The 12,920-nt window shown below is 40.2% G+C and overlaps 2 protein-coding genes across 5 annotated transcripts in view; both read right to left on the bottom strand.

Annotated features, from left to right (window-relative positions):
• Positions 1–6,382, bottom strand: part of LOC127418138 (misshapen-like kinase 1) — a 144,623-nt gene extending 138,241 nt beyond the window's left edge. For 2 of the 4 annotated variants that reach the window (XM_051658538.1, XM_051658540.1), the window contains exon 1: positions 5,319–5,384. Coding sequence is in view for 2 of the 4 variants with exons in the window: in XM_051658535.1 (XP_051514495.1) it covers positions 5,319–5,384; positions 6,235–6,291 (123 nt within the window). In the remaining 2 variants the exon portion in view is untranslated. Of the gene's footprint in view, positions 1–5,318; positions 5,385–6,234 lie in introns of those variants that run through there. The other 2 variants (XM_051658535.1, XM_051658541.1) reach the window with 2 other exon arrangements.
• A 931-nt stretch (positions 6,383–7,313) lies between these two features.
• Positions 7,314–12,920, bottom strand: part of LOC127418147 (X-linked interleukin-1 receptor accessory protein-like 2) — a 514,339-nt gene continuing 508,732 nt past the window's right edge. Inside the window, exon 11 of the mRNA XM_051658565.1 lies at positions 7,314–9,726. Coding sequence (XP_051514525.1) covers positions 9,041–9,726 — 686 coding nt within the window. The 3' untranslated portion in view covers positions 7,314–9,040. The remainder of the gene's footprint in view (positions 9,727–12,920) is intronic.

Raw genomic sequence — 12,920 nt, 5'->3', positions numbered from 1 at the left:
GCCCCTGGGCGCTTCGGCAGAAAACAAGAGAGTATATTTTCTGAAAGAGCTTTTTTCCTCTAAAAGAGTATATATTTCTCTAAAAGAGCGGCACACAAGGAACGTCTTTTTAAAGACACGTCTTTTTAAAGATGCCTTTCCGATTGTGTGTTATTCCTGGTTGCGGTCGTTATCTCTCAACTTCGGATGGTCATGATCGCTGTCTTCCGCGTCTGGGCGCGACCCACGCAGAGGCAGCGTTTGTGGATGGTTCATGATCTCATTGCGAGAACATGACCATGGCAACGTTGTGGTCGCGGCTTGCTTTTGTAAGAAAAGTGGAATTTCTGCCCATTCATCCATTATCCAGGTCTTCAGTTACGCAACTGCACGGCCTTCGTTGCCGTGTTTTGTGCTTCATAATGCACCACACATTCTCAATTGGAGACAACTTAGGACTGGGGGCAGGCCAATCTAGCATCCGCACTCTCTGCTTATGCAGCCCTGCACTTGTTATCCAGGCAGTATGTGGTTTGGCCATTGTGGAAAATCACTTCTGAATGCGTGTGATCTCCGATCCCTCAGTAATAAAAACTGTCATTCATCTGTAATGGATATCATGATATGGGCTTGAGAATACTTCAGTAAACCTTTGTTAGTCAACACCATTCACCGCTGCATCCACAGATGCAACTTAAGGCTTTACTAATCAAACAGAAGCCATACATCAACACTGTCCAGAAGCACCACGAATTCTCTGGGCTCAGCCTCATCTGAGATGGAAAGTAGAACAGTGAAATCGTGTTTTGTGGTCCGATGAGTCCACATTTCAAATGTTTTTTGAAAAAACAGTTGTTGTGTTCTTCGGGCCAAAGAGTAAAAAAGGATTTTGACTCAAGGACTCAAGGAATTTCAATAGGACTCAAGATGGCGCCGAGTATGGCTGCTGCGTTGCAAGCTCCGACACAACATGATAGTGTTTTGTTTGTTTTGTTCACAATTCTTATGTTTTTTGTCTTGGATGTTGTCTGCCTTATTGTCTACGACAGACAAACACTTTTGGACATTGGTTCAGCAAATTTCACACCGTAAACCGGACTTCAAATTCCTCAATGCCGACCCGCTGTTTACAAACACGCAAGCGGAGCCCTTTGCCTGGGCAGTCTGGACGCGGAAACGCAGGAGGAAAAGGGGAAACATAGCCGGCATTCTCATCAGAGTAAGACGCCGCGCAAATCGACCCCCGCTACCCAGTATTCTACTGGCAAATCTTCAGTCACTGGACAACAAGCTCTGCGAGCTGAAAGCGCGGATCTCTTTCCAATGAGAGACGAGGGACTGCTGCATTATCTGCCTAACAGAAACTTGGATGTCTGCGGAGATTCCAGACTCAGCCATTGAACCCGCGGGGTTCTCTGTGCACCGAGCGGACAGAGCGAAAGACCTCTCAGGTAAAAGCAGAGGTGGTGGTGTATGTTTTTTGATCAACAAATCCTGGTGTGATCAGAGGAACGTACATTCTATCAAGTCTTTCTGCTCTCCTGATCTGGAATTTCTCATGCTTCTGTGTCGACCATTCTGGCTACCGAGGGAATTCACAGCAGTCATTATCACAGCTGTGTACATCCCCCCACAAGCTGACACAGACCAGGCAATCAAGGAACTGTATGGGAGTATAAGTGAGCAGGAAACCGCGCACCCTGAGGCCGCGTTCATTGTGACCGGGGACTTTAATAAAGCCAGTTTCAAATCAGTCGCACCAAAATACCACCAGCACATTAGTTTCAACACACGAGGGGACCGGGTTTTGGACCATTGCTACTCTCCCTTCCGGGATGGCTACAAATCCCTCCCCCGCCCACCATTTGGCAAATCGGACCACTCTTCCATTCTGCTCCTGCCCGCTTACAGGCAGAAACTGAAACAGGAAGCACCCACCCTCAGAACCATCCAGTGCTGGTCGGACCAATCAGACTCTACGCTACAGGACTGTTTTGATCACACGGACTGGGAGATGTTCCGGTCCGCCTCTGGTGACGACATCGAGCTTTACGCTGATAGCGTAATGTGTTTCATCAAAAAGTGCATGGAGGACGTCGTTCCGACCAGAACAACACAGATCTATCCGAACCAGAAGCCATGGATAAATAGCGATGTTCGCGCAGCACTTAATGTGCGGACCTCCGCTTTCAATTCCGGGAACGCGGAGGAGCATAAACAAGCCAGTTATGCCCTCCGAAAAACTATCAGAACAGCAAAACGCCAGTACAGGAACAAGATTGAAGGACAGTTTAACACCACCAACTCTAGAAGCATGTGGCAGGGAATTAACGTCATCACGGACTTTCAAGGGAATAAAAACTCCGCCATGAACACCGCTGCCTCTCTCCCGGATGAGCTAAATACTTTTTATGCTCGTTTTGAGGGAAATAACACCACCCTCGCAGAGAGAGCTCTTGCGGCTGAAGCTACAGAGGTTAGTTCACTCTCCGTCTCTGTAGCGGATGCAACCCGATCCTTCCGACGGGTGAATATCCGCAAAGCCGCAGGCCCAGATGGCATTCCGGGCCACGTCATCAGAGCGTGCGCAAACCAGCAGGCTGGTGTTTTTACAGAAATTTTCAACCTTTCCCTCTCTTTGTCTGTAGTCCCCACATGCTTTAAAACATCCACCATTGTGCCTGTTCCAAAGCTATCAAATATAACTTGCTTAAATGACTGGCGTCCTGTTGCTCTGACCCCCATCATCAGCAAATGCTTTGAGAGACTAATCAGAGATTACATCTGCTCTGTGCTGCCTCTCTCTCTAGACCCATTGCAGTTTGCTTACCGCAACAACCGCTCCACTGATGATGCCATTGCATCTACAATGCACACTGCTCTCTCCCACCTGGAAAAAAAGAACACTTATGTGAGAATGCTGTTTGTAGACTACAGCTCAGCATTCAACACCATAGTGCCCTCCAAGCTAGATGAGAAACTCCGGACTCTGGGCTTAAACAGCTCGCTGTGCAGCTGGATCCTGGACTTCCTGTCAAGCAGACGCCAGGTGGTTAGAATAGGCAGCAACATCTCCTCATCACTGACCCTCAACACTGGAGCCCCACAGGGCTGTGTTCTCAGCCCACTCTTGTATTCCTTGTACACACATGACTGTGTGGCAACACATAGCTCCAATGCCATCATTAAGTTTGCTGATGACACAACGGTGGTAGGTCTGATCACTGACAATGATGAAACAGCCTACAGAGAGAAGGTGCACACTCTGACACACTGGTGTCAGGAGCACAACCTCTCCCTCAACGTCAGTAAGACAAAGGAGCTTGTGGTGGAATTCAGAAGAAAAGACAGAGAACACAGTCCCATCACCATCAATGGAGCACTAGTGGAGAGAGTCAACAGCTTCAAGTTCCTGGGTGTCTACATCACTGAGGAACTCACATGGTCCATCCACACTGAAGTCGTTGTGAAGAAGGCTCATCAGCGCCTCTTCTTCCTGAGACGGCTGAGGATGTTTGGAATGAACTGCCACATCCTCACACGGTTCTACACCTGCACTGTAGAGAGCGTCCTGACTGGCTGCATCTCCGCCTGGTATGGCAATAGCACCGCCCACAACCGCAAAGCACTGCAAAGGGTGGTGCGAACTGCCAGACACATCATCAGAGGTGAGATTCCCTCCCTCCAGGACATATATACCAGGCGGTGTGTGAAAAAGCTCGGAGGATCATCAGAGACTCCAGCCACCCGAGCCATGGGCTGTTCTCACTGCTACCATCAGGCAGGCGGTATCGCAGCATCAGGACCCGCACCAGCTGACTTCATGACAGCTTCTTCCCCCAAGCAATCAGACTTCTGAACTCTTGATCTCCCACGATCAAATACATCAGCACTGCACTTTATTACTCTTACTCTTATATCTCACACCGGACTGTCATAAATTATATTATTATTATATTATATTCTCTCTTAACAACTATCAACCGACAGCCTGAATGTCAATACAGTACAATACAACCTACTGTACATTCTGTATATACTACTATATATATATATATATATATATATATATATATATATATATATATATATATATATATATATATATATATATATATATTATTTATTTATTATTATTTTCTTTATTTTTTTATTGAATAATGTGTATCTATATTGTGTGTATTGTATACTGTACAGTGTATGTTATTATTTGTATATTGTTGTGTGTAATTATGTATATATTAGATTTTAAATTGTGTTGTGTTAATTTGATGTTATTGTAAATTGGTATATGTCTCATCACTGTCACGACTGCTATGTTGCTCGGAACTGCACCCAAGAATTTCACACACCACTGCACTTGTGTATATGGCTGTGTGACAATAAAAGTGATTTGATTTTGATTTGATTTAAAAGGACCATCCAAGCTGTTATCAAAATCAGGTCCAAAAGCCAGTGTGTGTCAAGGTATGGGGTTGTGTCAGTGCCCATGGCATGGGTAACTTGCACATCTGTGAGTGCACAAATAATGCAGAAAGATATGTACATGTTTTGGAGCAACATATACTGCCATCCAGGTGCCTTGATATAAATCCAATCTGCCATTCCTGTGCTATATGCAAATACAATGGAGATCACTTCCACAATGACTCTACTAAACTAAACTCACTCATAACAATCACAACAATTACAGTGCCAAACACTGAAAGCTAAACTTTGAAAAATTCCACATACCGGCTGTAATATAATTTATATTTACTGTTCCCCTTAAATAGTCTTTCAGGGGTTGAATTCTGGGACGTAAGGGGAAAGTGAACTCTTAAACGACGCTCTGTGCTGCTTTCACTGCAGAGTTTCAGGAGATTTGCAGTGCAAATAAGAGAAGAAATCGTCACACTCATTTTAATTTCTCAAGATGATCCACAATAGGAATATTGTTGTACTCATAGTGACTTCTGCTACAGATCCACCCTGACCTGAATCAAACACACGTCTTAACCCTCAGAGCAGGTGTCAACACATCCCACAGCACAGGATGTTTCAGTGTACATCACACTTTTTCTTTAAAGACACTTGATATTTGTGAAACACGGTCTGACATTCAAGAGGAAGTGAAAGACCAAAACAACACATGTAGGTGGTTTTATTAGCGCAGTTTTCCCAAAAATAATTAACATTATGAGATACTGAAAACAAAAGCTGGCCTTTCTTGCCCTCTGTTGAGCTACATGCACAGAACTATCACGTAAGCAAATAAAATATCAAAGTATGAACCCTGAATTTCAAAGTATAAAAGATGACCAATTATCGAAGCAATTAAAAGATACACCAGTACATACCTTATAAACCTGCCCATATGTCCCATTGCCCACCACCTCGATGAGCTCGAATATACCTGCAGGATCCTGAAACAAACAAGAATATGAATTTATTTTCTGCATTGAGTCATAAGTGCAAACTTTAAAGGCAAATTACTCTTTTATATTGAGTAAATTGTCCACTTGAAATATTAGATAATGAGGTATGAGATATTAATAACAAAAACTTCAGTCAAGGTAAACAGCTCACTAGATGTTTAATACTGACTATTATGCCTACAATGTTGTCTAGGTAGGCAGCATACTAGTGTATGAAATTATAACCAAAATGTCTGTCAAGGTAGGCTGCTAGGTTGGAGACTTTAATGACCAAAAATTAGATCAATTAGACTTGAGAATATGATGCCCACAAAAAGTTTTCCAGGTAGGCAATAGGCAGTTTAAGGTTTCGAGACAATTTTGCCCAAAAATACACTAGAATGAGATGAGAGTGAGATTATAATAACATTAACTGCAGTCTGGATAGAGAGCACACAAGGTTTGAGACTACTGTCTGACGACACAAAAGGGACACAGCCCATGTTTTACTCTAATAATAGGCAACATTTAAACAGCTGTGACAGTGTAATTCACTGATCATAAAGCAAAAGTACCGGAAAGTAAAGGAAACATGAAGAAAACGTAAATATGTAAAATTGAAACGCTTTATTTTGAACTGAATCTAAGAGTTAATTTTTTTTAAAGATGTAAATGACCCATGACAGCTGAGTTTAACGACTAGTCTCATTTTAAAATGATATTTACTATAAAGTTTATTTAGGGTATCGCAATTGAAACATTATTTTTGTTGACGAAACTTTGTACGAAGCCTCGAACAACCGAAAAGATGTTTTACTGAAAACCGAAAATACTGAAAGAAGAAATTGCCAGCACTTACCCGTAAAGAGGCGAGGTCAATATTGCTCAAACTTGTTGTAGTAAAGTCTCTCGCCATTTTAATGAGCTTCTTCAGTAAAGTCACAGTTTATTAACTGATCATGGTTTGAGGAACAGTATGTCTGACCATCTTTCGCTCTACTACAGCGGATTTATCAATCCTACTACAGCAAAGGAATGGCTTATGAATATTAACTACATAACGGGTCGCTCGCCCAGTAGTCGTAACTGATTTGCTGATGTAGGCTAGTGGGCGGTGCACAGGCGGCGAATTAACCAATCTTTCTACAGTGACAGCTCAGCTTCTTTATATTAATTAGGTTACGCGACTAGAATTTCTAAAAAGGTTGCCAATCAACGTCAACATGATCTAATTAATATCCATGAGCCAAGCCTTCGCCTTAGTAGAATTCGTAATTTCGCAGGACAAACAGGAAACCAGGAACATGAGTAGAAAGTAAAAAAAATAAAAAAATAAAAAAAACTGCCCCTTCCTCTGCTTAAAACAAAACCTGCCATATTTATATATTCGCCTAAAACTATGTCCTGACTTTTTGATTCATTAAAGTTTTTATCTTTAAATTACAACGTAAACACATTGCCACGTTCAGATTTTTTTTTTTTTTTTTTTTTTTTTTTAACAATATTGCACCTTTAAATACTATAAATCAAAGGAACTGAGTGAATACATACATTAAATAAAATAAAATTACTATTTAAAAACAAGGTAATTTAAACCTAAAAGGGCAAGCATATAAAGGTATCCCTGAAAGGTGTCAGCTGCTTTTATTTTCAATGTTATAGCTTGAAATCATGAAATTTACATTAAAATAATTTACTTCTCAAAGGCATAAAGATTGTGTTAAGATGCCAGTCTTTATGCAAAGCTGAATGTCCTCAGTATTGCGGGCACCCCCTTTTCAATATTTAAGTACTTTTTTTCTTTTAAAAAAAAAGCATACTTTTCAGTAATAAGTATTTCACAACTCACTGCTCATCTGCTTAGCCTCTTAAATGTTTGAATCCCCCAGGGTACAAAAACCTTAAATAAGTTACAGACTGAAATGCGTTGTTGTTTTATATTTTATTGTAAATTAATAAGACATCTCTCACACTTAATTATTCATGTATTATTCATTATTATGGTCTGATAATAAACAAAGGTTATTTTGCAATGTATATTACAAATACATTATTTGCTCATTCAAAAACAATAACCTGTGAATCAGACTAGCTGCTCAGTTGGGGAATATTCAATAAAAGACAGATTATACTCTTCAGCATTTTCATTCAAGTCCCATACATCACCATATCTAAAGAGTCAAATGGTTCCTAGTCATGAGGATACAAGATTAAATCACATTTGGGTGATCTTTAATGTCTTTAAACAAGAGAAAGAGAGGGCAACATGGCATATAAATCTAATGAAAATATAATAAATATGATAAATAAAATGAATGTATTTGATAAAACTAAGTGAAATATTGATCACTAGCAGCACTGAATCAAATACCAAACACAACATATAAACAACTAATGTTATGAAAAAGCAAGCTCTGGGAAAACATCGTCAAACAAAACATAATTTCGAGGCAGAAAAGAACAGAGCTGTCAGGAAATAAGGCAAATGATAAGCTGTATCAAATATTTAAATACTTTCTCCTAATTGGCTACAAACAATCTCAGTGTGCTTATTAAAATTTGAAGAATATTTATTTGCATAAATAGAACATAATATTGTTTAAAGCTCAGCGCAGACGTGTCTTTACATTATTGTGCTGCAACAACCAAAGTCATTATCTGATCTCCTGAAATAAAACATTTAATGTGCGTTCACTCAAAGATGTGGCTGTTTCAAAAAAATCATTATGAAACTGTACATAGTATGAATACCTTGAGCATGAAATACAAGGTGTTTTCTTACTTATATCTCCAAAAAGAAGAAATTCAAGTAGAAAAACAATGTCAGTAGTGCTTCGCCTGTCTCAGCAAAGTATGAAAACATTTAACAGGTAGTTAAAGACAGGAAGAAACAGAGATAAACTATCATGTCATTATGTATTGTCTCTTAACTAGATGATATCATGCAAATGAAAAGGAAGAAAAAAGTTCAAATCAGCAAAGCTATTTGGCCCGGTGGGCGGCCAGGTTGCGTGCTATTCAGAATTGAATTGAGAATGCCTTTCAAATTCCAAATAAATTCCTGAATTTGAATAGAGTTGGCAAACAGGATGCAGAATTGTCAATCAAATTTGAATTTAAGGAAGTAGAATCAAAATGGAATTCAAAGAAATACATAGAAAGTACCTGTGTAACTATTTATAATAAAACATTTCATTTTTCAATATGAATTTCCAATTAACATGTTATCACGCACAACATACTGTATGGAGTATTCCCAAAAAACATGAGCTGATATTAATAATCAATGAAATTCCACTAAATGTTTGTTTTTAATTCATAAGTAAAAATATTTTTACAATATTATAAATGATACATTAATTTCCGTTTTATGGCTGTGTTAATTGTTTTGATCATATTAAATTAAGTTTAGAGAAATATATCAGTTGAGAAAAAATATGACATAATTAACAGAATAAATAAGCACAATTAGTCAAAATTAGTTAGGTAATTTTATGTTTGTTTTTTATTTTCTACTCTTCACAGCTTGTGTGACCTCCGTTCTGATTCAGCTTCCTGTTGTGTGTGGCCAGTTCAATTCAAATTCCAACTCATGAATTGAAAGGGAACCAATTCTTAAATTCTGAATTTGTCCCCAACCCTGCCAGTGATTGCTGTGAGGTGTTCTACCAGATATCACTGGAAAGTTCTTGTCCGGACAGCGGTACAAATGTGCTGTTTAAGTGAATGTCCTTCTTGGGTTTTCCAATGTTGTTGTGCATCACCCGTCCATTCATCAGTGTCATGGGTAAATTGCAGTACATGTGGTGGCTGTTAAGCGTGGCGATGGCAGAGGTGGGAAGCTCGTATTCGTAGCTGCGGCAGAAATGTCGCATTTGCAGGTGGGCCGGCTCGTTATAGTCTGGTATTTCAACATGAGCCGGTGCCAACGATGCTGAGGTCGCAGTCATGGCAACCGTTGATACGGCCTGCAGGTCACCGAAGAGCCCCTGCTCACCCGAGTCCAACACTTGCCGCCGAGACAACAACTCTTTTTTCTTAGCGGGCATTTCGTACAGCACCTGCTTCCATAACTTGGATTTGAGTTGGTTGCTTTTGGGGCCGCACCATTTAATGACAGACAGCACTCTAATGGTGTGCTTGAGGTCTTCTATTTCCTGGTAGTTAATAACGTTGCGTAGGTCGGAGCATTCGATTATGATCACTTTGATTTCGCCTGTCACCAGCATGTTGTGCAGCCGCGGCTCAAACTGGAAGATGCTCCAACCGCGGCGGGCCACAAACTCAGGGGTCAACACGATAATAAGACGCCTGCTCTGCTCCATGCTCCGTGCCAGATCCTCAATGTATGCTAGATAAGAGACAGAGATGAGAGAAAAGATTATGGCTTATCAAAAATTCATGCAGAGCTATCCAAGTCATGATTCAAAGAAGGTTAGGTTAGGTAAACTAAAAACATATAGTGGCCCCAAAAAGTATTTAGTCATATTTAAAAATTTCAAAGCGATTGTCATCTTGCCATTTTTTGCAAGATTTTCAGTCAACTGGAACCAAGGTGAATTTAGTGGATGTATGAAGTCAGATCCCCTCAAGTTTACACATGTGTCCTGACAGAGTCACCACAGGTGAAGTTCAGCACATTAGGGACTTTAAAGGTGCACTAATTTTTCATCTTTTCTGTTTATGTCGTTTTGGACTCATACTGACACTTAGTGTCCTGGACGCATTTAAACACATTAGTTTTCTGTTACCAATGCAATTGTAGAAATGTACTATACTTAGTCAGCAATGATTTTTTGTCATTAACAATTTTTATTGATTCCACACTCAAATCAACATAAACAGCACATGAAAACACGGAATCAATTTTCAACAAAATATACCCCACTCCCTCCCTCCTCCACCCCCCCCCACCACCCACCTAACACACATCCCAGTGGTCAGACACCGAATAATAACAGACACACATACAAGCAGACAGTCCATAAAAAAATACTCAGACATAAAAAAAAACACAAAAAATTGCCCAACAAAAAAGAAAAAGGGTTCCACACATCAATTAATTACATACACACCATTTAAACTGTCCCTCTCCACTGTTCCTCCCTGGCACCCTCCAAGAAGGCCAAATAAGTGCCCCACTTCTTCTCAAAGGCACCCAAGCTGCCCAGCCACCTATGCGACATCTTTTCAAAGGCCGCCACTGTGCCCAATTCGGTGCACCACTCATGAAATGAGGATGCACCAGCCAACTTCCATCCCCCAAGGATCACTTTCCTGCCGATCATCACACTGGTAAGGACTCAGTTTTTAATGTGTGTGTTCGCTAAGTTAACCCCTGCCCCATCACCCAAAATACAAAGTCTGGGGCAGAATGAAATCTGAGTGCTCAGGATCTCACAGACATAACTCTGAACCCTCGACCAAAACTCTTGAATCTTAGTACAATACCAAAAAACATGGGCTATGTCCCCATCCTCTGATTGGCATCGCCAACAGGTGGGTGTATCTTTAAGACCAAGCCTATGCAATCGAGAGGGAGTCCAATAAAAACTATGCAGAATCTTAAATTGAATGAGGGACATCCTTGCATCCTTAGACATAGACTTGGCATTTTTTTAAAATCCTACCCCATTCTTCATCCTCCAGTACTAAATTCAAGTCTTTCTCCCATAACTTCTTGAGAGATGTCAAAACCCCATCCCCTAGACTCTGAATTAGCCAGGAATAGTACACTGAAGCCTCGTGACCCTTTCCAAAAGCCACTAGTACCATCTCAAGAGTGTCTGCAGCTTTAGGGGGCTGTGTACTATACCCAAAGATGGTACAAAGTAGATGGCACAGCTGTAAGTACCAGAAGAATTGAGATCTGGGAATCCCAAACCGGTGTGTAATATTTTCAAAGTATCTCAATTCTCCATTTTCATACAGGTCACCCAGCGTTGCAACTCCCTTCTCAATTCATTCTGTCCAGCAAAAAGGGGACTTATTAATACACAGTTTAGCATTTAACCAAATACTTGCGGCAACGTTCAGGTAAATGTTCGAATTGAGCATGCGGGAAACCCTTGTTCACACTAACTGCATGTGTGAGATAATGGGATGTGAATTTAGTTCTCCGGGCAGCTTGGTAGAAAGATATTGCAATGGCAAGATAGGGGCAAGAAGTTCTGCAGAACCAGGGAGGGGCTCTTTCAGGTGGAAGCAACCAATGAGCAAAATGTCTGAGACCGAATGCATAATAATAAAATGAAATCTTGGATAAGCCTAGCCCACCTTTGTCAGTCGGCCTATGTAAATTATTGAAATTTAAATTTAAATAAACTTTTACCATTCCAAATGAAAGACTTCGCTATGCTTTCAAAGTGCTTGAAATAAGAGAGGTGGACATCTACCGGGAGAGACTGTAGCAGGTAGTTAAATTTTGGAATACAGTTCATGCGCTTCAGCTCTGCCTCGGCACTTTTAATATTTCCTTCCAACTCCACGAGTTCTCGTGCTTTGGATTTTTTGATGAATGAGGCATACTATATGATCCGACCCCTAAGGACCGCCTTAAGTGCCTCCCAAGCCACATTCACAGAAGATACTGAGGACCAGTTGGTCTCCATATAAACACTGATTTCAGTCTTTAACATTTGTTGGAAATCAGGATTTTGCAAAAGGGATACATTAAAGCGCCAACTATATGATTTCTTTTTCTCTGTATGTGGCAACATTTCTAAATTCACCAGGGCATGATCTGAGACTAAAATGTTTCCAATTGAGCAATCCACAACAGATGAAATGAGGGACTTAGATATTAAAAAAAATCTATTCTAGAGTAAATCTTATGAACTGATGAAAAAAAATGTATAATCCCAACCAGATGGGTTCAAAAGTCACCAGATATCTGCAAGACCAAGATTTTTACAAATCCTGTGAAGCGTCAATGTTGCTCTAGGGGGCTTACACACTTTTGCTTCACTATGATCAAGGACTGAGTCCATCAAAAGATTAAAGTCTCCTCCCAATATTATGTCATGAGAGATGCCAACAGCTTGCAACATCCCATCAAGATCTATAAAAAAGCCCTGATCATCAACGTTAGGTGCGTAAATATTAGCCAAAATCAACCTTTGCCCCTGAATTTCTCCTAAAACAACAATGACGCTTCCTAATTTATCTTTAATATGTTTGAGTCATTTGAATTGTAGATGCTTATTTATCAGTGTAATGACTCCCCTGCTCTTACTTGAACCAGCACTAAAGAAAACATGTCCACCCCATATCTTACCAAATTTTTCAGCTTCATGTGGGGAAAGATGTGTTTCTTGAAGAAACACAATATCGTATTTCTTACGTTTAAGAAAAGAAATAACCTTCCTTCTTTTTATAGGGTGCCCCAACCCATTCACATTCCATGTGGAGAGAGACAAATTATTCATATTAATATTTGACATATTGATATAATAAAAAAATAAAAAAATGAGTGTGTCAAAAACAAGATTACACAGACCACATTCCCCATTAATGCAACAATCAAACCCCAAACTTCCCCCCGAA

The sequence above is a fragment of the Myxocyprinus asiaticus genome, chromosome 27 (assembly GCF_019703515.2).
Source record: "Myxocyprinus asiaticus isolate MX2 ecotype Aquarium Trade chromosome 27, UBuf_Myxa_2, whole genome shotgun sequence".
Taxonomy (NCBI): domain Eukaryota; kingdom Metazoa; phylum Chordata; class Actinopteri; order Cypriniformes; family Catostomidae; genus Myxocyprinus; species Myxocyprinus asiaticus.
This window is presented reverse-complemented; position numbering and strand designations above follow the sequence as displayed.